At 48.9% G+C, this 26,725-nt stretch overlaps 1 protein-coding gene across 1 annotated transcript in view; it reads right to left on the reverse strand.

Annotated features, from left to right (window-relative positions):
- Window positions 1-871: 871 nt before the first annotated feature.
- LOC132587592 (annexin A9-like) overlaps window positions 872-26,725 on the reverse strand; it is a 35,993-nt gene continuing 10,139 nt past the window's right edge. Inside the window, exons 5-12 of the mRNA XM_060259936.1 lie at window positions 24,428-24,545; window positions 21,901-21,980; window positions 18,225-18,284; window positions 12,056-12,152; window positions 10,012-10,215; window positions 8,463-8,521; window positions 4,044-4,166; window positions 872-949 (exon numbers count right to left, since the gene is read on the reverse strand). Of these exons, the coding sequence (XP_060115919.1) occupies window positions 887-949; window positions 4,044-4,166; window positions 8,463-8,521; window positions 10,012-10,215; window positions 12,056-12,152; window positions 18,225-18,284; window positions 21,901-21,980; window positions 24,428-24,545 (804 nt within the window). The 3' untranslated portion in view covers window positions 872-886. The remainder of the gene's footprint in view (window positions 950-4,043; window positions 4,167-8,462; window positions 8,522-10,011; window positions 10,216-12,055; window positions 12,153-18,224; window positions 18,285-21,900; window positions 21,981-24,427; window positions 24,546-26,725) is intronic.

The following is a 26,725-nucleotide window of genomic DNA, read 5'->3' on the forward strand; positions in this document are numbered from 1 at the left end:
GGCACTCTGCACACGCTCAGCGATATTTTTCTTTATTATTATGTATAAAGTTGTCATATGTCAGGGAGGGGCGGGGTCAAAAAGGAGAAGGAGGCGTGTTAAATGGGCGTGGCCAGAAGGACAAGCTCCAGCCCTCTTTGCAAATGTATTCCACCCCCCACCCAGTTGCATCGCTGATTACTTTCCAATCGCCCTGCCAAATGTTTTATCCCACACTTCTCCCAGAAGCTCAGCAAGACGTGTTCTCTCCTCCATATTTTGTCCACACAACAGTCTTGTGAGGCAGGTCAGGCCGACCGGAAGCAATGGATTCAAGGTCACGGAGAGAGCTCAGCAGGAATGCCTAGAGACAGCGAAGAAGGAGGGGACGAGGAAGAGGAGGAGGAGACTGGGTTTCTGCCCTGCCCTTCACTACCCGAAGGAGCCTCAAAGCGGCTCACAATCTCCTTTCCCTTCCCTTCCCCACAACAGACACCCCCGTGAGGTAGCTGGAGCTGAGAGAGTTCTGACAAAAAACTGCTGAGAGAACAGCTCTGAGAGAGTTACGACTGACCCAAGGTCACTCCAGCAGTTGCACGTGGAGGAGGGGGGACTCGAACCAGGTTCTCGAGGGAGGTGAAGGGACACCCTCATGGGGGCGCTGCCAATTTATTTTTTGAAAGGGGGCAGAGCCCTGTCGGCCCCACTGCTGGCCACAGCCTTGTGGCCCGGGCTGGCCTAACTGGGGGGGGCTGATGTGAAGAAGTGCCACAAATTTTGTTACACTCGAAGGTGCTCTTGGATTCTGGCTCTCTTCTGCTGCAGAGGGTGGGGAGGAAAGAACAATTCCTGTGGGTGTTGGAGGGGCAGAGTGCCTCTGTCCATCGCAGTCCCTCGCTAGAGGGTTTCAGAGATCTTCTGCCCTGCACAGACCCAGCAAGAGATCCCGGTACTGGCCTTGCGTTTCAGCCTGGAAGGAAATAAAAGAGTGGTTCGACAGGCATCATAGCATCATGCAGCTGGAAGGGACCTCCAGGGTCATCTAGTCCAGCCCCCTGCACAAGGCAGGAAACTTACAAACACCTCCCCCTAAATTCACAGGGTCCTCATTGTTGTCAGATGGCCATCTAGCCTCTGTCGAAAAACCTCCAAGGAAGGAGAGCCCACCACCTCTTGAGGAAGCCTGTTCCACTGAGGAACCCCTCTTAACAGTCATAGAATCATAGAATTGGAAGAGACCTCCAAGGTCATCTAGTCCAGCCCCCTGCACAATGCAGGAAACTCACAAACACCTCCCCCTAAATTCACAGGATCCTCATCGCTGTCAGAGGGCCATCTAGCCTCTGTTGAAAAACCTCCAAGGAAGGAGAGCCCACCACCTCCCAAGGAGGAAGCCTATTCCACTGCAGAACTGCTCTTAACAGTCATAGAATCATAGAATTGGAAGAGACCTCCAAGGTCATCTAGTCCAGCCCCCTGCACAATGCAGGAAACTCACAAATCCCTCCCCCTAAATTCACAGGATCTTTATTGCTGTCAGATTGTCTAAAAACCTCCAAGGAAGGAGAGCCCACCACCTCCCAAGGAGGAAGCCTGTTCCACTGAGGAACCGCTCTTAACAGTCATAGAATCTTAGAATTGGAAGAGACCTCCAAGATCATCTAGTCCAGCCCCCTGCACAATGCAGGAAACTCACAAACACCTCCCCCTAAATTCACAGGATCCTCATTGCTGTCAGATGGCCATCTAGCCTCTGTTGAAAAACCTCCAAGGAAGGAGAGCCCACCACCTCCCAAGGAGGAAGCCTGTTCCACTGAGGAACCGCTCTTAACAGTCATAGAATCATAGAATTGGAAGAGACCTCCAAGGTCATCTAGTCCAGCCCCCTGCACAATGCAGGAAACTCACAAACACCTCCCCCTAAATTCACAGGATCTTCATCACTGTCAGGTGGCCGTCCAGCCTCTGTTTAGAAACATCCAAGGAAGGCGAGCCCACCACCTCCCGAGGAAGCCTGTTCCACTGAGGAACCCCTCTAATGGTCAGGAAGTTTTTCCTAATGTTGAGCCAGAAACTTTTGATTTAATTTCAGCCCAGTGGTTCTGGAACTACCTTCTGAGGCCACAGAAAGCAATTCCACACCATTCTCTCTAGGGCAGCCCTCAAATCCTTGAAGATGGTGATCATATCACCTCTCAGCCGCCTCCTCTCCAGGCTAAACATCCCCAGCTCCTTCAACCTTTCCTAATAGGTCTTGGCCTCCAGAACCCTCACCATCTTCGTCATCCTCCTCTGGACCCGGTTCCAACTTGTCTATATCCTTAAAATGTGGTGCCCAAAACTGAACACAAGACTCCAGGTGAGATCTTACCAGAGCAGAGCAAAGCGATACCATCACATCACGTGATGTGGACACTAGACTTCTGTTGGTACAGCCCAAAACTGCATTTGCCTTTTTAGCCACCGCATCACGTGGTTGACTCATGTTCAGCGTATGGCCCACTAAGACCCCGAGATCCTTTTCGCACAGACTACTGCTAAGACAGGTCTCCCCCATCCTATAACCATGCATTGGATTTTTCCTACCTAAATGCAGAATTAAAAAACGATAACATGAAAAACGTAAGGGCAGATCTACTTTCTCCTCCTGATGAAGACTGTGGGGACCTTCAGTGGGGGCTTGAAAAAGGGTGTCATTGGAGGCTTCTAGTCCTGGCATCGGCACAGAAGTTCTCTCAACAGCTGGCAGAAAAAGTCCCGGACAGCGTAGTGTAGTGGGAAGGGCAAAAGCCAAGACTAGAAGCCTCCAATGACACCCTTTTTCAAGCCCCCACTGAAGCCCCACCCCCAGTCTTCATCAGGATGGGAAGGTAGCTCTGCCCTTATGTTTCTCATGTTCTCACTTTTTAATTTAAAATACAGGGAACTTCAAGATTCTGGGCAGGGGCTTGGAATTTACTCGATGCAAGAGAACCTGGAATACCAGAAGTCTCGGTCAAACAGAGGAAGACAACTCCTTTATGGCTTGCTCATGAACTCCCTAGAGGTCATCTAGCTGCTCCTTACTAGGAACAGGGCTTTCTTTGCAGCAGGAACTCCTTTGCATATTAGGCCACACCCCTCTTATATAGCCAATCCTCCAAGAGCTTACAAGGCTCTTATTACAGGGCCTACTGTAAGCTCCAGTAGGATTGGCTACATCAGGGGGATTCCTTTTTTTGGTAGCAGGAACTACAAAGGAGTTCCTGCTACCAAAAAAGCCCTCAGCACACAGCACTGGACGAAAAACGTAGTCCCCTGTGCAAGCACCACGTGGAGTTACGTCACATCACAACGTTTTCACGGCAGACTTTTTACAGGGCACTTTGCCATGGCATTCCCCAGTCCTCTACACTTTCCCCCCAGCAAGTTGGGTACTCACTTTACCAACTTCAGAAGGATGGAAGGCTGAGTCAACCTTGAGCCGGACATCTGAACCCAACTTCCACCGGGATTGAAATCAAGTGGTGAGCAGAGCTCGGGCTGCAAGACTGCAGCTTTACCACTCTGCGCCACTGGACTAGAATTCTCCATATTTTCTTTTAACCCTAACTTGACCACATCCCCCCTGCCCCCCGCCAATGTGAGTTCTGTCATCCAACACAATGCTCCCCAACCTTTTCGGCACCAGGGAACCGGTTTTATGGAAGACAATTTTGCCACAGACTGATGGGGTGGGAGTGCTGGTGTTTTTGCCGCCTCAGGCTGCCCCCACACCCCATCCCTGCTGCCCATGGGGAGGTCTTTAAATGAGGAGCAGGTGAAGGTCACTGCCGCGCTACCCCTTCTGCCTGCCCGAGACTCGGGTGAATGAAAGAAGTAGTGCTTCAGAGTGAAGTTGCGCTACCTCTTTTGTCCAACTGGGCAGGGGAAAGGGGCAGTGCGTTGCCTCTGTCTCACTCCACAGCTCAGTTGCTAACAGCTCATGTACCGGTACCGGGCCATGGCCCAGGGGTTGGGGACCCCTGATCCAACACACCCACACCCACATCAGTAAAGTCCTAAATAAAGTTGGGAAATCTTACCCGGATGAACGAATAGAGCGACATCCCATATTGCTTTCTGAATTCCGCCCGTATGCTGAGGAGATCGGTCTCGCTGCGGGAAACCAGGATGCGGATCAAAGTTTTGTGGCAGGCAGATGGGCCCTTTAGGAAGAAGGAGAAATTAAAAGGGGGCGGGGTTTCCAGGCGAACAGTAAAAGGTAACCATTCAAAAGACTCACTTCTTCGATGACAACCTTCAATGCTATCTCTGAGCACAACCTCCCCCTTCCAAAACTAAGCCAAGAGATGCTGAACTAAACCAAATTCAGATTCTGCACTGCCCGTCCCCACTTCTCTCTCCCTTCCCTAAGAAGAGGAAGAAGATGAAGAAGATATTGGATTTATATCCCGCCCTCCACTCCAAAGAATCTCAGAGCGGCTCACAATCTCCTTCCCCTTCCTCCCCCACAGCAGACACCCTGTGAGGTAGATGAAGATATTGGATTTATATCCCGCCCTCCACTCTGAAGAGTCTCAGAGCGGCTCACAATCTCCTTTCCCTTCCTCCCCCACAACAGACACCCTATGAGGTAGATGAAGATATTGGATTTATATCCCGCCCTGCACTCCGAAGAGTCTCAGAGCGGGTCACAATCTCCTTTCCCTTCCTCCCCCACAACAGACACCCTGTGAGGTAGATGAAGATATTGGATTTATATCCCGCCCTCCACTCCGAAGAGTCTCAGAGCGGCTCACAATCTCCTTTACCTTCCTCCCCCACAACAGACACCCTGTGAGGTAGATGAAGATATTGGATTTATATCCCGCCCTCCATTCCGAAGAGTCTCAGAGCGGCTCACAATCTCCTTTACCTTCCTCCCCCACAACAGACACCCTGTGAGGTGGGTGGGGCTGAGAGGGCTCTCACAGCAGCTGCCCTTTCAAGGACAACCTCTGCCAGAGCTATGGCTGACCCAAGGCCATGCTAGCAGGTGCAAGTGGAGGAGAAGAAGAAGAAAATATTGGATTTATATCCTGCCCTGCACTCCAAAGAGTCTCAGAGCGGCTCACAATCTCCTTTACCTTCCTCCCCCACAACAGACACCCTGTGAGGTGGGTGGGGCTGAGAGAACTCTCCCAGAAGCTGCCCTTTAAAGGACAGCTCTGTGAGAGCTTTGGCTGACCCAAGGCCATTCCAGCAGCTGCAAGTGGAGGAGTGGGGAATCAAACCCGGTTCTCCCAGATAAGAGTCCGCACACTTAACCACTACGCCAAACTGGCTCTCCTGTATCAGTGAACGCCAGCATTTTGCATGACTCCAAGTATCTGTAGAACCAAGCAGTAGACAAATTGTGCCTTTAAGACCAACTAAGTTTTATTCAGAATGTCAGCGTTCCTATGCTCTTAAGCAGACTTCATCAGACAAAGTGGGAATGGCAAGCCACTTGATATTTAAAGATGGCTTGCCATTCCCAAGTTGTCTGATGAAGTCTGCTTAAGAGCGTACCAAAGCTGACATTCCGAATAAAACTTAACTGGTCTTAAAGGCATCACTTGTCCACCGCTTTGTTCTATTGCCTCAGACCAACACGGCTGCCCGCTGGGATCTATCGAAGTAGCTGTATGCTTGGAAAATGTGTCCCGAAAGCAGGCGTGCCTGAGGAAGACTTTGAGAGACTGCTTGGTTTTGCGAACGTCACAGACATTTTGTGGGCGGGGATCGCTTCAGTCATCCCAACAAAGTCCAGCAAAAGAAAACGAAACAGGAGTTCCCTGCAAATGACGAGTCGGTTTCTGGACTTTCCGCATTGGACTGTTGGCTTTCTAGTCGAGTCTGCCAAAGAATTACATGTAAAAAGCGCATGGGAATGTTTTACTCCGTAAGCATTGTTATTTCACCGTCTACTGCTCGTTGATATCTACTTTAATATATTATCTGATTTATAGCTGTTGGGGACCGTGAGCATTTTTTTGCTTTTTTTTTTGCCTTCGAGGAATACGGTTGCCTCTTCTGGTTGGTTTAATTCACAGAATGAGCCTTGCTGTCAGATGGCCATCTAGCCTCTGTTTAGAAACCTCCATATCACCTGCGACTCCTCGAGCGCTTTCATCAGCGCTGCCTTCGCACCATCCTCAACATCCACTGGAGTGACTTTGTGACCAACACTGAAGTCCTCAAGCGGGCGGAGGTTACAAGCATCGAGGCACTGCTGCTGAAGACGCAGCTGCGCTGGGCAGGGCATATTTCCAGGATGGAAAACCACCGCCTTCCCAAGATTGCCCTGTATGGCGAACTTTCCACCGGCCATCGAAATAGAGGGGCACCAAAGAAGGACTCCTTGAAGAAATCCCTTGGCACCTGTCGCATCAACCATCACCAGTGGTCTGACCTAGCCTCAGATCGCAAAGCATGGAGGCACACCATCCACCAGGCTGTCTCTTCCTTTGAGAACGCACGCATAGCTGGTCTTGAGGACAAAAGGAGATTGAGGAAGAATCGCACTGCTACAGCACCAACCCCAAATCAGACTTTTCCCTGCAGCCACTGTGGCCGGACCTGCCTGTCCCGCATTGGTCTTGTCAGCCACCATTGAGCCTGCAGCAGACGTGGACTACTGCACCCTTCTTAAATCTTCGTTCGCGAAGTCAAGCCGAGAGAGAGAGAAACCTCCATGGAAGGAGAGCCCACCATCTCCCGAGGAAGCCTGTTCCACTGAGGAACCGCTCTAACAGTCAAGAAGTTCTTCCTAATGTTGAAACCAAGGATTAAGATGAAGATTTTAACAGATGCCACAGAGAGAGGTGGTTTTCAGCTCCCGGATTTAAGACCGTATCATGATGCGGTTTGTTTGACATGGATCAAAGATTGGATAATGCTGTTAGATAAAAAACCTCTACGGTTAGAAGCTCATGGGAATAAATTCGGCTGGCACGCGTATTTGTGTTATGGGAAGAATAAGATGGACGGTTTTTTCTCTCACCATTATATCAGAAATAGTTTATTAAACACTTGGATAAAATATAAGAAATATGGTGACGAAAGAAAACCGCTCTGGATAGTGCCAGCAGAAGTAATAAAAATAACAGCTGAATCCAATGAAGAAAGAGAGATGTCATATAATCAACTGCTCAAGATTCAAGGAGACAAAATTGAATTAAAATCCTCAGCAGAGTTAAATAATAAGTACGACTGGTTTCAAATGCAACAAATTAAAAGCTTGATGGAAAATGATATTAAATCGGATGGAATTAGACGTGAGCAAACAGAACTGGAAAGGGTCCTGCTTGGAGATAATGAAAAATTAATATCAAAAGTATATAAATTACGGTATTATTGAAATGGTCTACAGAAGAAGAAGTAGTAAAGTCTCAAATGGTCAAATGGGCAATCAATGTGAATAGAGAAATACAAATGGATACGTGGGAGCACCTTTGGAAGAACTCGATGAAGATCTCAACTTGTCAGAGTATTAAAGAGAACTGTTTTAAGATGATGTATAGGTGGTATATGACTCCAAAAAAGCTGGCTAGGATGAGTAAGAAGATGTCGGATAGATGTTGGAAATGTAGAAAACACGAAGGTTCTTTCTTTCACATGTGGTGGACTTGTGAAAAAGCGAAAGAATTTTGAAAGATGATACAACAAGAAATCTCCAAAATTTTGGGTTATGACTTTAAGAAAACTGCAGAGACTTTTTTGCTTGGATTACAATTAGAAAAATTTTCAAAGGAAGATAGGACTTTAATTTGGTATTTGCTCTCAGCTGCTAGGACATTGTATGCGCAGCTGTGGAAACAGGGAAAAATACCAAAGAAATGGGATTGGATTGTGAAAGTTTTATCGTGGAGTGAGATGGACAAATTAACGAAAACTTTAAGAGACTATGATTTAGATTTATTCATGAAGGAGTGGAAGAAATTTAAAGGATATATGGAGAAAGAATGGATGGTAAAAGACATTGGACCATTTTTTAGTATTAATGAGAAAAGAAAAATATTGAACTTTGAACTTTGATTGGTTAGTGGTACCTTTATAATTGAATCTAAATTTATAACTTTGGGGAAGTCAAATATTGGAGGGGGGGTTGAAATATCATATGGGTTAGTATAGAAAAGAGACAATTAAGTATTGTAACCATATGTTATTAATAAATTGTTAAAAACAAGAAGTTCTTCCTAAGGTTGAGCCAGAAACTCTTCTGGTTTAATTTCAACCTGTTGGTTCTGGTCCGACCTTCCGGGGCCATAAAAACAATTCCACACCCTCCTCTCTAGGACAGCCCTTCAAGGACTTGAAGATGGTGATCCTATCACCTCTCAGCCGCCTACTCTCCAGGCTAAACGTGTCCAGCTCCTTCAGCCTTTCCCCTTAGGACTTGGGATCTCCTTTCAATAACCTGCCCTCTCTGCTTTCTGGGAAGGTATGCTAGAGAGACAGTTGGGCAGAACGAGACTCACCTTAATTGCTTGGCGGAGTCTGATGGCGAAATAGAGAGGGGTGTTCCTCAGGACCGAGACTACCAGAGAGAGAGAACACAAGGACTTGAGAAGAACACATGAGCCAACTAACCCAGTCTCCTTTTTCCACCAGCATCTATAGATACTTCCAAGAAATCTGAAGGGCCATCTAGAGTTGCTTTCTGTCTCCCACCCCACAACAAGCTAAGCAAGGATCCTTGTGGTTGTGAGTTCCACAGGATAATTATGCACCATGAGAGAAAGCATCTTCTTTGATCTGACTTGAAACTGACAGTAAATCAATTTTATTGTGTGATCCCATGTTCTCCTATTTGCAAGAGGAGGAATGGGGTCCCTCTGTTCCCCCTTTCCCACACCAGGAATAATTTTAGAACCCACTAGTCCTTTGGTCCTCATTCTACTTTTCAGATGATTTAAGCTTGCCTCACTGGGAAAGATGCTAGATCTTATTTTTATTTAAATCCCTGTAAGAACCTCAGAAGACCTCTGCTGGATCAGACCAGGGAGGGTCCATCTAGTGCAGCCTCCTGTCTCACACAGTAGCCAGTCAGTTCCTCTGGAGGGCCAACAACAGGGCAGAGAGGCCAAGGCCTTCCCCTGAGAAGAACCTCAGAAGAGCCCTGCTGGGTCAGACCAGAGAGGGTCCATCTAGTCCGGCCTCCTGCCTCACATAGTGGCCAGCCAGTTCCTCTGGAGGGCCAACAACAGGGCAGAGAGGCCGAGGCCTTCCCCTGAGAAAAACATCAGAAGAGCCTTGCTGGATCAGACCAGTGAGGGTCCATCTAGTGCAGCCTCCTGTCTCACACAGTGGTCAACCAGTTCCTCTGGAGGGTCAGCAACGGGGCAGAGAAGCTGAAGCCTTCATAAGAACATCAGAAGAGCCCTTGTGGATCAGACCAGTGAGGGTCCATCTAGTCCAGCCTCCTGTCTCACACAGGGCCAACCACTTCATCTGGAGGGCCAACTACAGGGCAGAGAGTCCAAGGCCTTCCCCTGAGAAGAACATCACAAGAGCCCTGCTTGGTCAGACCAGTGAGGGTCCATCTAGTCCAGCCACCTGTCTCACACAGCGGCCAACCAGTTCCTCTGGAGGGCCAACTACAGGGCAGAGAGGCCGAGGCCTTCCCCTGAGAAGAACCTCAGAAGAGCCCTGCTGGATCAGACCAGTGAGGGTCCATCTAGTCCAGCCTCCTGTCTCACACAGTGGCCAACCAGTTCCTGTAGAGGGCCAGCAACGGGGCAGAGAAGCTGAGGCCTTCGTAAGAACATCAGAAGAGCCCTGCTGGATCGGACCAGTGGTCTAGCCTCCTGTCATTCCACTAGCTTAACCTCAGCTACAGGACTTGGGAAACGATCCAATATAAGAATGCCCCTGACAACACGCAGAGGGCATTTCCACAGCCAATCTTCACCTGCATTCTGGACTGAGACAAAAGGCCTTTAGGTAAGAATAATGCGGCTTCAGTGCAGAAGCAAGCCCCTCAACCCCTCTTGCTGGAAAAGTCTGCTGTCTTGAGGCTGTGCTTACCCAGTGTCAAGATTCCCACTTGGGCGTTGCCCTGGAAGAACTTGGCTACAGCTTCCTCTATCTGGAGCCCGGTCATCTTGTGGTACAAGCTGAATACTGCGAGAGAAAGGAATCCTTCGGTTGGCATCTGATCTCTCAACTTTCTGGCAGCCGAGGAATCTATGCAGGAGCTACACTTAGAACTCATGCCCCTGAAAAGGCTAACTTTGAGGGAGACGGAACGTTCAAAGGAAGCCGGTTTTCATAGCCAAATGCTACATGAAGCCTAGCCCATTCCCCGTGCTCCCTCTAAACAGAGTTAGCATGTGCTAGCTCACAGATTTTTAGCCTCCTGCTCACACATTTTTGTCATAGCTCAGGAAAAATGGCCCCAGAGCACAATAATTTATGCTGTAGCCCTCAACTTTAATGCCAGTAGAAGAAGAAGATATTGGATTTATATCCCGCCCTCCATTCCGAAGAGTCTCAGAGCGGCTCACAATCTCCTTTCCCTTCTTCCCCCACAACAGACACCCTGTGAGGTAGATGAAGATATTGGATTTATATCCCGCCCTCCACTCCGAAGAGTCTCAGAGCAGCTCACAATCTCCTTTACCTTCTCCCCCACAACAGACACCCTGTGAGGTAGATGAAGATATTGGATTTATATCCCGCCCTCCACTCCGAAGAGTCTCAGAGCGGCTCACAATCTCCTTTCCCTTCCTCCCCCACAACAGACACCCTGTGAGGTAGATGAAGATATTGGATTTATATCCCGCCCTCCACTCCAAAGAGTCTCAGAGCAGCTCACAATCTCCTTTCCCTTCCTTCCCCACAACAGACACCCTGTGAGGTAGATGAAGATATTGGATTTATATCCCGCCCTCCACTCCGAAGAGTCTCAGAGCAGCTCACAATCTCCTTTCCCTTCCTCCCCCACAACAGACACCCTGTGAGGTAGATGAAGATATTGGATTTCTATCCCGCCCTCCACTCCGAAGAGTCTCAGAGCGGCTCACAATCTCCTTTATCTTCCTTCCCCACAACAGACACCCTGTGAGGTGGGTGGGGCTGGAGAGGGCTCTCACAGCAGCTGCCCTTTCAAGGACAACCCCTGCCAGAGCTATGGCTGACCCAAGGCCATGCTAGCAGCTGCAAGGGGATGAGTGGGGGAATCAAACCCGGTTCTCCCAGATAAGAGTCCGCACACTTAACCACTACACCAAACCGGCTCTCCGGTTTGTAGCTCATAGGGTTGCCAAGTCCAATTAAAGAAATATCTGGGGACTTTGGAGATGGAGCCAGGAGACTTTGGGGGTGGAGCCCGGAGCAAGGTTGAGACTAGCACAATTCAACTCCAAAGGGAGTTCTCTGGCCATCTCATTTAAAGGGACTGCACACCTTTTTAAATGCCTTCCTTCCATAGGAAATCATGAAGGATAGGGGTACCTTCTTTGGGGGCTCATAGAATTGGACCCCCTGGTCCAATCTTTTTGAAACTTGGAGAGTACTTTGGGGAGAGGCGCTAGATGCAATACTGAAAATCTGGTGCATCTACCTCAAAAAACAGCTCCCCCAGAGCTCCAGATACCCGCGGATCAATTCTCCATTATTTTCTATGGGAATAAATCGCCATAGGAAATAATAGAGTTCCCAGCAGACATTTCCCTCCCCTCCCCCCGCTTTCTGACGACCCTGAAGCAGGGGGAGGGCCTCCAAACCGGGGGATCCCCTGCCCCCACCTGGGGATTGGCAACCCTAAGCGGGAGGTAGGGAGGGAGGGTTGCCAGCTCCAGGTTGGGAAACTCCTGGAGATGTGGGGATGGAGCTTGGGGAGGACAGGGACCTCCGTGGATGCAATGCCAAAGACTCCACCCTCCCAACCATCCATTTTCTGCGGGGGAACTGTTCTCTGCAGTCTGGAGACGAGCTGTAATTCCAGGGGATCCCCGGGTCCCTCCTGGAGATTGACATCTCTACCGTGGGCTTAGACTGGAGTAATTTGACGCAGGCTTGCACCGTGAACCGCCCCCATCTCAAAACTACAGGCGAGTCGCGGTCTTGCCTCTGTTGAGATGTTCAGGGCTGCGCTGGGCGAGGATCTTGATCCATTTCCTCTCATCCGTCCTGCCGATGTAGCCAGCGCCCGCGTTCACGAGAGCCTGCAAGGAGATATCGCCAACGGCAAGCAGATTTCACGGGATGTTTTAAGAACATAAGAGAAGCCCTGTTGGATCAGGCCAATGGCCCATCCAGTCCAACACTCTGTGTCACATAAGAACATAAGAGAAGCCGTGTTGGATCAGGCCAATGGCCCATCCAGTCCAACACTCTGTGTCACATAAGAACATAAGAGAAGCCATGTTGGATCAGGCCAGTGGCCCATCCAGTCCAACACTCTGTGTCACATAAGAACATAAGAGAAGCCCTGTTGGATCAGGCCAATGGTCCATCCAGTCCAACACTCTGTGTCAAATAAGAACATAAGAGAAGCCATGTTGGATCAGGCCAATGACCCCTCCAGTCCAACACTCTGGGTGTTTTCGCACTTACCTTTTACTGGCGCGAACACCCTCCTCACGCCGGCGGATCTGCAGGGATTTCCCACCAGAAGCGCCGGCGCAGCCAAAAGAGCCGGCAGCTTCCGTCGCGGAGCCAGCTCAAACGTTTTCCTGCTTCTTGGCGGTTTCCGTTTGAGCTGGCTCCGCGACGGAAGTTGCCGGCTCTTTTAGCTGCGCCGGCGCTTCTGGTGGGAAATCCCTGCAGATCCGCCGGCGTGAGGAGGGTGTTCGCGCCAGTAAAAGGTAAGTGCGAAAACGCCCTCTGTGTCTTATAAGAACATAAGAGAAGCCATGTTGGATCAGGCCAATGGCCCATCCAGTCCAACACTCTGTGTCACACAGTGGCAAAAAAATTTTGTATATACACACACACTGTGGCTAATAGCCACTGATGGACCTGTGCTCCATATTTTTATCTAAACCCCTCTTGAAGGTGGCTATACTTGTGGCCGCCACAATCTCCTGTGGCAGTGAATTCCACATGTTAATCACCTTTTGGGTGAAGAAGTACTTCCTTTTATCCGTTTTAACCTGTCTGCTCAGCAATTTCATCGAATGCCCACGAGTTTTTGTATTGTGAGAAAGGGAGAAAAGTACTTCTTTCTCTACTTTCTCCATCCCATGCATTATCATTTTGACATGCTGCTCTACTCTTCAGTGGGGTTACCAACCTCCAGGTGGTAGCTGGAGATCTCCTAGGATTATAACTGATCTCTGGGCGACAAGCGATCAGGTCCCCTGGAGAAAATGGCTGCTTTGGAGGTATGACACCCCACTGAAGTCCCGCCCCTCCCCAAACCCCGCCTTCAGGCTCCACTCCACGAGTCTCCAGGTGTTTCCCCCACCTGAAGCTGACAACCAGAAGAAGAGAAGAAGATTTGTATCCCGCCCTCTACTCTGAATCTCAGAGTCTCAGAGCAGCTCACAATCTCCTTCCCCTTCCTCCCCCTCCACAGATAGCCTGTGAAGTGGGTGGGGCTGAGAGAGCTCTCCCAGAAGCTGCCCTTTCAAGGACAGCTCTGCGAGAGCAATGGCTAACCCAAGGCCATTCCAGCAGCTGCAAGTGGAGGAGTGGGGAATCCAATCCAGTTCTCCCACACACTTAACCACTACACCAAACGGACTCTCCTGAGGGCACCCCCAACATACAAGCATGTTTCAAGCTTCAGCCCCAGGACCTATTTTTAGTGCCTAAGTTAAGCCTCAGAACGTCAGGAACAGGAAGGATGGATATCCTGAAGACTTGTACAGAGTATTTTTTTTCTTTTGGGTTAGACCAGACAGAAATTCAAATCAATCCAATCGCTGGAGTCACCTTGCCCCCACATTTAGGGGGTTGGATGGTGTAAGCCCCCTGCACTTCTGTTTTCTACAGAATTATTTGAGTCTCGGTTACTTGGAAGGGCATTCACACACTGAACCCCAGAAGGTGAATCTAGGGCTGCCAAACCCAGGGGGGGGCAGGGGGTCCCCCAATTTGGAAGCCCTCCCCACCTGCTTCAGGATCATCAGAAAGCACTGGCGGGGGGGGGGGGAAGGTCTGGTGGGCACTCCATGATTCCCTAGGGAGATGGATTCCCATAGTCCAGGGGTGGCCAACGGTAGCTCTCCAGATGTTTCTTGCCTACAACTCCCATCAGCCCCAGCCATTGGCCATGCTGGCTGGCGCTGATGGGAGTTGTAGGCAAAAAAACATCTGGAGAGCTACCCTCGGCCACCCCGCCATAGAGCATAATGAAAAATTGATCCGTGGGTATCTGGAGCTCAGGGGACTGTTTTTTGAGGCACCAAATTCGCAGCATAGCATCCCGTGCCTTTCCTCAAAACGCCCTCCTCGTTTCAAAAAGATTGGACCAGGGGGGTCCAATTCTGTGAGCCCGCAAAGAAGGTGACCCTCCCCTTCGTTATTTCGGATGGAGGGAAGGCATTTAAAAGGTGTGCGGTGCCGTTAAATACGATGGCCAGAGCTCCCTTGGGAGTTCAGCTGTGCTTGAAAGACCCTTGCTCCTGGCCCCACCCCCAAAGTCTCCTGGCCCCACCCCCAAAGTCTCCTGGCCCCACCCCCAAAGTCTCCTGGCCCCACCCCCAAAGTCTCCTGGCACCACCCCCAAAGTCTCCTGGCTCGGCCCCCAAAGTTCCCAGAAGTTTCTTGAACTGGACTTGGCAACCCTTAGGTGAAGCACATCAAAAGAGTCTTCTCTAAGAATTGTGATTATTGAATTAGTAGAATATAGTTACATGGTAATTATGCATATATGAGTTAAGATAAAATTAAGACAGCTGGAATTCCGGAGTTGATTTTATAACTTTGAGTTTTGTGTTTAATAAGCACTAAGTGAATTATAGAGACAGGGTTAGTGAAAGTTAACCCTTTGTGTAAAAATTTTATAATGGTGGAAAGATATTTAGTAGTGTATGACAACATTAATTGAACTTTTAATGATAAAGAGGTATTGGGATATTGTGATAAAAGTATTAGTAGAACATAGCTATTTGGTAAATACATATATATGAGAGTTAAGATAAGACTAAGATACGAATGAAGACTACGATCAGAATGAACTGATTGAAGAAGAAGTGTTAAAGTTATCTTGGTGGGTACAATGTCAACTTAGATCAAGATTTCAGAAGGACAAAGTAAAAGGGTTTGTGAACTCTTATTCTGAACTAGATCTGATTTTAGAGTCCAAACAAAAGCTAATTGCCAAAGTGTATGATTGGCTGCTTCAAATTAAAACGCAGGACGAGGTGGTGAAAGAAGCATGGATCCGGTGGCTGAAGGATTTTGGCTATAGTATAGACTTGGAAGAATGGGAGAAGTTGTGGAAGCAAAACGTAAAGTTAATAAAGCCAGCAGGTCTTAAAGAAAATTTGTATAAAATGGTATACAGATGGTACCTAACACCAGATAGACTGGCTAAAATTTATCCTTCTTATTCCAATAAATGTTGGAAGTGCAGTGAAGTCAAAGGATCCCTGTTTCATATATGGTGGCAATGTAAAAAGGCCAAAAAATACTGGGCACAAGTCAACATCTGGATCCAAAAAATTTTGAAAATACAAGTGAAACATGTACCGGAATTGTATCTTATAAATATTTGTAGACAACGCCTACCGACGACAACGCTGAAACTATTGTTGTACATAGTTACAATTGCTAGAATTCTTTATGCCAAGTATTGGAAGGTAGATAGAACTCCTAATAGAGAGGAATTCATTACCAAATTGTTAGAAATTGCGGAATCTGATTTAATGACCACCCGATTACGAAGTGGTAGTGTGCAGAAATGTCGGGAGGAATGGGACCCTGTATATAATTGGGTTAAAAGCAGAGGTTTTGATATAGAGTAACTATATCAAGCAAAAGTAACAATGGAGCAATGATTCTTGTTTTATTATATGCTTAATCCTCTCCCTCTCCCAGTGTGGGGTGATTGGGTATTTGTAATAGTTGTTTATTGTAGTAGATGTAGTAGATGTTGTCAGTTGGGTTTTGTTTTGTTTTATGTGATTTGTCTTTTTTCTTGTGTATCTTGTGTATTTTTCTTTTTTCCAATAAAACTTTAAAATTTTAAAAAAAAAAGACTAAGATAGAGGGAACTCTGGAACTGAATTAATAATTATGAGCGTTGTGTTTAATAAGTGCTAAGTGATTATTAGAGAAAAGGTTAGTGAATGATATATATATATATATATATATATATATATATATATATATATATATATATATATATATATATATATATATATTTTCCTAAAGATTTTATAATTGTGAATTTACCTTTAATATGCTTTTAATTTGTTTTAAGTACCGGCGGAGGTCATGAATAAGAGTGGGGGGGGGGAAATATGCAATGTATTGGAGAAGTATACTTGAATTTGAATAGATGAATGTATTTCAATATATTGCAAAATAAAAGTTTGGTTACCAAAAAAAGAGTCTTCTCTAAAAGAAGCCTCAGAACTTATGAAGCTTTTCTCATACTTTATCCCCGGTTTCCTAGTCAGAATTAGAGGCAGGCATTCCAGGACGGCCAGCGTCACTCCAAGATGCAGCTGGAGCGGCAGAACTCCTTTCTTTCTTATTCATATGCATGGATTTATACGTGCAGACATAAGGGCATTTGCATCCATTTAATAATCTGTTCTGTCAGCACTCTGCATCGACAAATTCACGCCGGTTGCTTGTCTCGCACCAAGAATCGATAGACAGATGCTCATTTGTATGCAAACCCATTCCATTCTTTGAGGGCTGCCAAATTCAAGAAATATCTGGGGACTTTGGGGGTGGAGCCAGGAGACACTGGGGGTGGAGCCAGCAGCAAGGGTGTGACAAGCAGAATTGAACTCCAAAGGGAGTTCTGGCCATCACATTGAAAGGGACCGCACACCTTTTAAATACCGTTTCTCCATGGGGAATAATGAAGGAAAGGGACGCCTTCTTTGGGGGCTCATAGAATCAGACCCCCTGAGCCAATCTTTTTGAAAATTGGAGTGTATTTTGGGAAGAGCCACTGGATGCTATGCTGAAAACATTGGTGCCTCTGTCTCAAAAAACAGCCCCTCCAGAGCCCAAGATACCCATAGATCAATTTTCCATTGTACCCCATGGGAATTGGTCTCCACAGGGAATAATAGAGGGCCCAGCAGACATTTCCCTCCCCTCTCCGCTTTCTGGTGACCCTGAAGTGGGGGGAGGGCCTTCAAACCGGGGGATCCCCTGCCCCCACCTGGGGATTGGCAACCCTACTGGAGCTGCTGACCCTTCTTGGGAGAAATGCCAGGAATAAATGAAGGAAATGGAAATAGCTGGAGCCTAAGATGTGGCTGCAATCAGTAGCTGCAGGCCTTGGATTTCAGCAGGAGCTCATCGGAGTGCAGCTCCTGATTCTTTCTCCTCACCTTGTCCATTGAATGGGAGGTGCAGCTGCATAACAATCCCTGGATTAGGAAAGCGGGAAGCCAGCCAGCCACTAGGGACCTTGCCACACACCCAGCAGCCCTCATTAACCCTTGGAGAAGCCCGCGCCACCCTTTCTCCACTTCTTATGTGATTTTGGGCAGGGGGTGGTTTGCTGGTCTTTTGACTGGCGGGGGCGGCCCAGGAGAGCCCCAGGTGAGCGAGGCCTGCTTGGGCTGGCTGGATCTCTACCTAGCCCAAGCAGGCCTCACTCACTCGGGGCTCTCCTTTCTTGCATCGGTGTCGGCCCAGGAGAGCCCCAGGTGAGCGAGGCCTGCTTGGGCTGGCTGGATCTCTAGCTAGCCCAAGCAGGCCTCGCTCTCCCGGGGCTCTCCTTTCTTGCATCGGGGTCGGCCCAGGAGAGCCCCAGGTGAGCGAGGCCTGCTTGGGCTGGCTGGATCTCTAGCTAGCCCAAGCAGGCCTCGCTCTCCCGGGGCTCTCCTTTCTTGCATCGGGGTCGGCCCAGGAGAGCCCCAGGTGAGCGAGGCCTGCTTGGGCTGGCTGGATCTCTAGCTAGCCCAAGCAGACCTCGCTCGCCCGGGGCTCTCCTTTCTTGCATTGGTTAGCTTTTGGCTGTGGGGTTTATTAAAAACCCGCTGAGTAGCTGGATTTCCCAGGAGGTGAATGGGTGCGGAAGCAGATCAGGACTTGCAAAGCCCAGATATGACCCCCTCCTTCCTGCTCTCACCGTCCCCGTCCCCAACCTGTCTCACCTTGGCATCTTCTTCGATCAAGACGTAGTCAATGACCCCGGAGTATTTCTCCCGGCTGGTCTGTGGGAGATGGAAACACAGGAAACAAGGAGTGGCAGTTTGACCGGGCAGTTCCCCCACGTCCAATCAGATTGTCCCGCTAGGAGGCCTCAATGAAATATCCAAGTGTCTTCCATGACTGTTTTCAATACGGCTTCTTTCTTTTGAAAACTCAACTGCCCGGAACAAAGTTTGAGTCAGTGAGATCTTCAACACCAACAAAGCTGAAGGAGCTGGGGGTGTTTAACCTGGAGAGGAGGCGGCTGAGAGGTGATAGGATCACCATCTTCAAGTACCCGAAGGGCTGTCCTAGACAGGAGGGTGTGAAATTGTTTTCTGTGGCCCCAGAAGGGAGGACCAGAATCAATGGGTTGAAATTAAATCAAAAGAGTTTCCGGCTCAACATTAGGAAGAACTTATTGACCATTAGAACGGTTCCTCAGTGGAACAGGCTTCCTCCTTGGGATGTGGTGGGCTCCCCTTCCTTGGAGGTTTTTAAACAGAGGATAGATGGCCATCTATGCAATGAAGATCCTGTGAATTTAGGCAAAAGTATTTGTGAGTTTCCTATATTGTGCAGGTGTTGGACTAGAGGACCCTGGAGGTCTCTTCCAACTCTATGATTCTATTATTCCTGACCGTTAGAGCGGTTCCTCAGTGGAACAAGCTTCCTCCTTGGGAGGTGGTGGGCTCCCCTTCCTTGGAGGTTTTTAAACAGAGGCTAGATGGCCATCTATGCAATGAAGATTCTGTGAATTTAGGCAAAAGTATTTGTGAGTTTCCTATATTGTGCAGGTGTTGGACTAGATGACCCTGGAGGTGCCTTCCAACTCTAGGATTCTATGATTCTTCGGGAGGTGGTGGGCTCTCCTTCCTTGGAGGTTTTTAAACAGAGGCTGGATGGCCATCTGACAGCAATGAAGATCCTGTGAATTAAGGGGAAGGTGTTTGTGAGTCTCCTGCATTGTGCAGGAGGTTGGACTAGATGACCCTGGAGGTCCCTTCCAACTCTAGGATTCTATGATTCTTTGGGAGGTGGTGGGCTCTCCTTCCTTGGAGGTTTTTAAACAGAGGCTGGATGGCCATCTGACAGTAATGAAGATCCTGTGAATTTAGGGGGAGGTGTTTGTGAGTCTCCTGCATTGTGCAGGAGGTTGGACTAGATGACCCTGGAGGTCCCTTCCAACTCTAGGATTCTATGATTCTTTGGGAGGTGGTGGGCTCTCCTTCCTTGGAGGTTTTTAAACAGAGGCTAGAAGGCCATCTGACAGCAATGAAGTTCCTGTGAATTTACGGGGAGGTATTTGTGAGTTTCCTGCATTGTGCAGGGGGTTGGACTAGATGACCCTGGAGATCCCTTCCAACTCTAGGATTCTATGACTGTTAAGAGCGGTTCCTCAGTGGAACAGGCTTCCTCCTCAGGAGGTGGTGGGCTCTCCTTCCTTGGAAGTTTTTAAACAGAGGCTAGATGGCCATCTGACAGCAATGAAGTTCCTGTGAATTTAGGGGGAGGGATTTGTGAGTTTCCTGCATCGTGCAGGGGGTTGGACTAGATGACCCTGGAGGTCCCTTCCAACTCTATGATTGTGTGATTCTGAAGTTTAATTCTGAGTATAAGCTTGAAGAAGCGTGCATGTCAAGAATGCTTCTGCCATGAGCACCTTCTAATTTGGTCCAGACCCTTGCACCAGCTATATTTGCTGGCTTGCTACGCAACTGTTCTGTCTGTAACAAAGTACAAGTAACCTTTTCCCACTCTGAGGTAAGTGGTATGCCTAGGCGTTGGAGGTCAGCCACAACTCAGAGACTTTCATCTTTAGAGTAACAGGCCTCAGCTAGAAATAATAACAAGGGAAGTGAAGGTGAGATGCTTCATTGGTAGAGAAAACGGCACTTAACAATTCAAACTTGTAACGGTCTGGACCCTAAGGTTATAACTGCCTATCTGAGCCTGGGGACTCCGTTTCACCAAGATACCATCTTGGAACTGTAACATCTTCATTCACTGAATAGGGGGTCTTTGTGAATTTCCTGCATTGTGCAGGAGGTTGAACTAGATGACCCTGGTGGTCCCTTCCAACTCTATTCTATGAAACAACCTTATACGATTTCACCATAGAGGTTTTCATCGATAAGGACTGTGCATGCACTGTCAAGTTTATGAAAGTTTATCCCCAGAATTAAACTTTGTTGGTCTTCAAGGTGCCACTGAACTCAGACTCTGTTCTGTTGCTTCTGGCCAACACAGCGACTCACCTGAACATAATTTCCCAAGGTAAGAACATAAGAACACAAGAGAAGCCCTGTTGGATCAGGCCAATGGCCCCTCCAGTCCAACACTCTGTGTTATATAAGAACAGAAGAGAAGCCCTGTTGGATCAGGGCAGTGGCCCATCCAGTCCAACACTCTGTGTCACACATAAGAACAGAAGAGAAGCCATGTTGGATCAGGCCAGTGGCCCATCCAGGCCAACACTCTGTGTCACACAGTGGCCAAAAAACCCAGGTGCCATCAGGAGGTCCACCAATGGGGCCAGGACACTAGAAGCCCTCCCAGGGTGTCCCCCCAAACACCAAGAAGACAGAGCATCCCTGCCCCAGACAGAGAGTACCAACAATATGCTGTGGCTAATAGCCACTGATGGACCTCTGCTCCATATTTTTATCTAACCCCCTCTTGAAGCTGGCTATGCTTGTAGCTGCCACCACCTCTTGTGGCGGTGAATTCCACATGTTAATCACCCTTCAGGTGAAGAAGGACTTCCTTTTATCCGTTCTAACCCGACTGCTCAGCAATTTCATTGAGTGCTCCCGAGTTCTTGTATTGTGAGAAAGGGAGAAAAGGACTTCTTTCTCTACTTTCTCCATCCCATGCATTATCTTGTAAACCTCTCTCATGTCACCCCGCAGTCGACGTTTCTCCAAGCTAAGGAGCCCCAAGCGTTTCAACCTTTCTTCATAGGGAAAGTGTTCCAAACCTTTAATCATTCTAGTTGCCCTTTTCTGGACTTTTTCCAATGCTATAATATCCTTTTTGAGGTGCGGTGACCAGAACTGCACACAGTACTCCAACTGAGGCCGCACCATCGATTTATACAGGGGCATGATGATACTGGCTGATTTGTTTTCAGTTCCCTTCCTAATAATTCCCAGCATGGCGTTGGCCTTTTTTATTGCAACCGCACACTGTCTTGACATTTATCAAGGATGAAGGGAGATGGGAGGGAGAACATCTTTAACCCTTTTCACTCTCCTGGGCATTCAAAACTAACAAGGTGACAACAGATACTTCTTCTTAGTGAAGTGTCCTGGATGCTACAGAAGTTTTCTAGCCTTCAGCTCACACATTTTTGTCTTAGCTCAGGGAATATGGCCCCAGAGCAAACTAATTTATTCATTAACTCACAACACCAGCAGCTCACAAAGTAGAATTTTTGCTCACAAGACTCCAAAACTTAGGGAGTATCGGTGCCATGGTACACATGAGAAGCACGTTGGAGCTCTAGATGGTCACCGAGTTTTGCTGATTATTTGGCCTGGTCCTTCCCGTAGCCTTTTTGGGGATGGCCTCTTTTTTGCCAGAAGAAAAACAGGACAAATCCCACTCACTGTCTTGATTCCGAAACAATCTTATTACCTTGATCAGCGCAAGCAGGAGGTCTTTAAAACAGCCGCTGGGGCCAGACGCGACTTCCGTCTCTAAGTCCGATTTGAAATCTAGATGAGGAGGAGGAAGCAGGGTGGATGGGGGTGGGGGGGGGGAGAGAAAACCCAGATGAAAAGAAAGGGATTACATTTGGAGTGTCACAGGAGGTGTGGAATCCACTCCCGGGAGGGAGCTGTCTGGGATCGAGCAGCAGTTGCTACTCAAGAAACGGTGCTCAGATGACAACTAGAGCAGTCCAGGGGGTTGCCAACTCCAGGCTAAGACATTCTTAGAGATTTGGGGATGAATCCTGGGTAGACTGGAATCTGGGAGGGACTTCAATGGAGTGTAACGCCAGAGCCATACGAACAACAGAAGAGCCCTACTGGGTCAGTCCAGTGAGGGTACATCTAGTCCAGCCTCCTGTCTCACCCAGTGGCCAATCAATTCCTCTGGAGGTTCAACAACAGGGCAGAGAGGCCGAGGCCTTCCCCCGAGAAGAACATCAAAAGAGCCCTGCTGGGTCTGACCAGGGAGGGTCCATCTAGTCCAGCCTCCTGTCTCACACAGCAGCCAGCCTGTTCCTCTGGAGGGCCAACAGCAGGGCAGAGAGGCTGAGGCCTTCCTCTGAGAAGAACATCTGAAGAGCCCTGCTGGGTCAGACCAGGAAAGGTCCATCTAGTCCAGCCTCCTGTCTCACACAGCAGCCAGCCTGTTCCTCTGGAGGGCCAACAGCAGGGCAGAGAGGCTGAGGCCTTCCTCTGAGAAGAACATCTGAAGAGCCCTGCTGGGTCAGACCAGGGAGGGTCCATCTAGTCCAGCCTCCTGTCTCACACAGCAGCCAGCCTGTTCCTCTGGAGGGCCAACAGCAGGGCAGAGAGGCTGAGGCCTTCCTCTGAGAAGAACATCAGAAGAGCCCTGCTGGGTCACACCAGGGAGGGTCCATCTAGTCCAGCCTCCTGTCTCACACAGTGGCCAGCCAGTTCCTCTGGAGGGCCAACAGCAGGGCAGAGAGGCCAAGGCCTTCCCCTGAGAAGAACATCAGAAGAGCCCTGTGTAAAGCAGAATTCCCTTTTGTCTGTCCTGAACCTATGGCCCATTGGCTTTATTGAATGCTCTCCAGTTCTAGTCTTTGGGGAGAGAGAGAAAAAGTTCTTTTTTTTGCTCTGAAACACTTTAGACCAGGGGTGTCAAATTCATTTATTATGAGGGCCGGATCTGACAAAAATAAGAGCTTGTCAGCCAGGCCTCGTGTGTCCCTATTTAAGGTAGCAGAGATATAAACTTTATAAAGGTCACAGACAAACACAATTAAAGATTTTTTTAAAAAAAAAAGTTAAAACATGCTTAAAACATTAGCATCTAATGGTGCTTTCTTAAAGGTGGTCTTAAAGGTGCTTTCTTCGTATTTCTTGCATGGGATCCAGAGAACTGGGCAAAGGAAGCTCTGGCTCTTTCCTTCTGTCCCCAGGGGACCAGGAGGGGGAGGAGCCTCAGCCAATAGAGGGAAGAGAGGCTTGGCTCAGTAGCTCTGCTTTGGGATTGTGAGAGTCTGGCAAAGCAAGTTCTCCCTTCCTCATTCCTCCCCAAGGGAGGAGCCTCAGCCAGTGGAGAAAACAGAGGCTTTGCTCTGTAGTTCTGCTGTGCAATTGAGCAAGCCTGGCAAAAGCAAGCTGTGATGCAGAAGGGAGCAAGAAAGAGTGTGAAGGAAGCAGGCGACAGCCAGTTGCTCAGGGGCCTCATTTGGCCGCCGGGCCGCATGCTTGACACCCCTATTTAGACAATACAAAATCGAACATTTAGTCCCCTTAAGAATAATAAGAAGATATCAGATTTATATCCCGCCCTCCACTCCGAAGAGTCTCAGAGCGGCTCACAATCTCCTTTCCCTTCCTCCCCCACAACAGACACCCTGTGAGGTAGATGAAGATATTGGATTTATATCCCGCCCTCCACTCCGAAGAGTCTCAGAGCGGCTCACAATCTCCTTTACCTCCCCCCCCCCACAACAGACACCCTGTGAGGTAGATGAAGATATTGGATTTATATCCCGCCCTCCACTCCGAAGAGTCTCAGAGCGGCTCACAATCTCCTTTCCCTTCCTCCCCCACAACAGACACCCTGTGAGGTGGGTGGGGCTGGAGAGGACTCTCACAGCAGTTGCCCTTTCAAGGACAACCAGAGCTATGGTTGACCCAAGGCCATGCCAGCAGCTGCAAGCGGAGGAGTGGGGAATCAAACCCGGTTCTCCCAAATAAGAGTCTGCACACTTAACCACGACACCAAACTGGCTCTCAAGTATCACCCTGTGAGGCGGGTGGGGCTGAGAGAGCTCTGACAGAAGCAGCCCTTTCAAGGACAACTCTGCCAGAGCTATGGCTGACCCAAGGCCATTCCAGCAGCTGCACGTGGAGGGAGTGGGGGAATCAAACCCGGTTCTCCCAGATGAGAGTCCACACACTTCACCACTACACCAAACTGGCTCTCCAGACCCTCCCAGAGCTGCCCTGAGGTTTACCGTGCTTATAAAAATCCAAGATCTCCCGAAGCTGCTGGGTTGTCCGAGTGCAGAAGATTTCGGCCAGAGTGGCTCCATCTGGACCCGGCAGATATGAAGAGTGGGCGACCCAGTATCCCTGCAAGGAGGACAGCAATTCAAAAGGATGTCACTGTTTTCTAAGGTTGCCACCTCCGGCTTGGGAATTCCTGGAGATTTGGGGGCAGTGAGTTGGAAGGGCAGGGTTTGGGGAGGGGAGTGGGGACTCAGCAGGGCATAACGTGGCGAGTTCACCCTCCAAAGCAGCCATTTCCTCCTGGAGAATGTATCTCCATCGTCTGGAGATCAGTTGTAATTCTGGGCAATCTCCAGGCCCCACCTGCAGGTTGGCCACCCTAACTGCCAGGGATGCCCGGTCTTTTGAGAGAGATGCTAGAATCACAGAATCAAAGAGTTGGAAGGGTCCGACAGGGTCCTCTAGTCCCACCCCTGCACAATGCAGGAAACTCACAAACACCTCCCCCTAAATTCACAGGATCTTCATTGCTGTCAGATGGCCATCTAGCCTCTGTTGAAAAACCTCCAAGGAAGGAGAGCCCACCACCTCCCGAGGAGGAAGCCTGTTCCACTGAGGAACCTCTCTAAACTCAGAAATACTTCCCCCTAAATTCACAGGATCCTCATTGCTGTCAGATGGCCATCTAGCCTCTGCTGAAAACCCTCCAAGGAAGGAGAGCCCCCCACCTCCCGAGGAAGCCTGTTCCACTGAGGAACCTCTCTAAACTCACAAATACCTCCCAACTAAATTCACAGGATCTTCATTGCTGTCAGAGGGCCATCTAGCCTCTGTTGAAAACCCTCCAAGGAAGGAGAGCCCACCACCTCCCAAGGAGGAAGCCTGTTTCACTGAGGAACCGCTCTAATGGTCAGGAAGTTCATAGAATCACAGATTTGGAAGGGACCTCCAGGGTCATCTAGTCCCACCCCCTGCACAATGCAAAAAAATCACAAACACCTCCCCCTAAATCCACAGGATCTTCATTGCTGTCAGATGGCCATCTAGGCTCTGTTGAAAAACCTCCAAGGAAGGAGAGCCCACCACCTCTCGAGGAGGAAGCCTGTTCCACTGAGGAACCGCTCTAACGGACAGGAAGTTCTTCCTCATGTTGAACCAGAAACTCTTCTGATTTAATTTCAACCCATTGGTTCTGGTCCGAACTTCTGGGGCCACAGAAAACAATTCCACACCGTTCTCTCTAGGACAGCCCTTCAAGGACTTGAAGATGGTGATCCTATCACCTCTCAGCTGCCTCCTCTCCAGGCTAAACACCCCCAGCTCCTTCAACCTTTCCTCATAGGACTTGTTCTCCAGAGCCCTCACCATCTTCGTCACCCTCCTCTGGACCCGTTCCAACTTGTCTAGATCCTTCTTAAAATGAGGTGCCCAAAACTGAACACAAGACTCCCGGTGATGTCTTACAAGAGCAGAGCAAAACGATACCATCCCTTCACGTGAACTGGACGCTAGACTTCTCTCGACGCAGCCCAAAATTGCATTTGCCTTTTTAAGCAAATGTTGTGAGTGCGATTTCGCCTTATGGACCCCCTCCTGCTGAAGACATCTTGTTAAAGCTTAACAAAGGTTGTAGCTGCCACAGGGGACTCGTTCTCTTCTCGGGGGGTCCTAGGAAGCTAAAAGCAGAGTTGGGCAGGGCAAGACTCGAAAGTACGACCAGGGTGGAGTGTAAGAACTGGAACAGGATCAACTGGGTCAGCCTCTGGGCTAAAGTTGCCAACCTTCAGGTGGGGCCTGGAGACCTCCTGGAAACACAACTGATCTTTAGCCTACACAGATCTGTTCCTCTGGAGAAAAGGGCTACTTGGGAAGGTAGACTACCTGGTATACCCCACTGCACTCCCTCCCCACGCCGGGCTCCATCCTCAAATCTCCACGAAAACCCCAACCCGCAGCAATGGTGCCGATGCTGCTCGGACGACAACAAGTGTTCTTTCTAAGCTGAGTGAGCGTGAGCTAGCTCACAGTTTTCCTAGCCTCCCGCTCACACATTTTTGTCTTCGCTCAGGAAGGACGGCGCCAGAGCAAGCTAATTCATGCAGGAGCTCCCAACTTTAATGCTGGTAGCTCCCAAAGCAGAATTTTTGTTCACAAGACTCCGCAGCTTAATGGTAAAATGGTAAAACGGGCAATTAATGTGAATAGAGAAATACAAATGGATACGTGGGAGCACCTTTGGAAGAACTCGATGAAGATCTCAACTTGTCAGAGTATTAAGGAGAATTGTTTTAAGATGATGTATA

The sequence above is a fragment of the Heteronotia binoei genome, chromosome 1, assembly GCF_032191835.1.
Source record: "Heteronotia binoei isolate CCM8104 ecotype False Entrance Well chromosome 1, APGP_CSIRO_Hbin_v1, whole genome shotgun sequence".
NCBI lineage: Eukaryota > Metazoa > Chordata > Lepidosauria > Squamata > Gekkonidae > Heteronotia > Heteronotia binoei.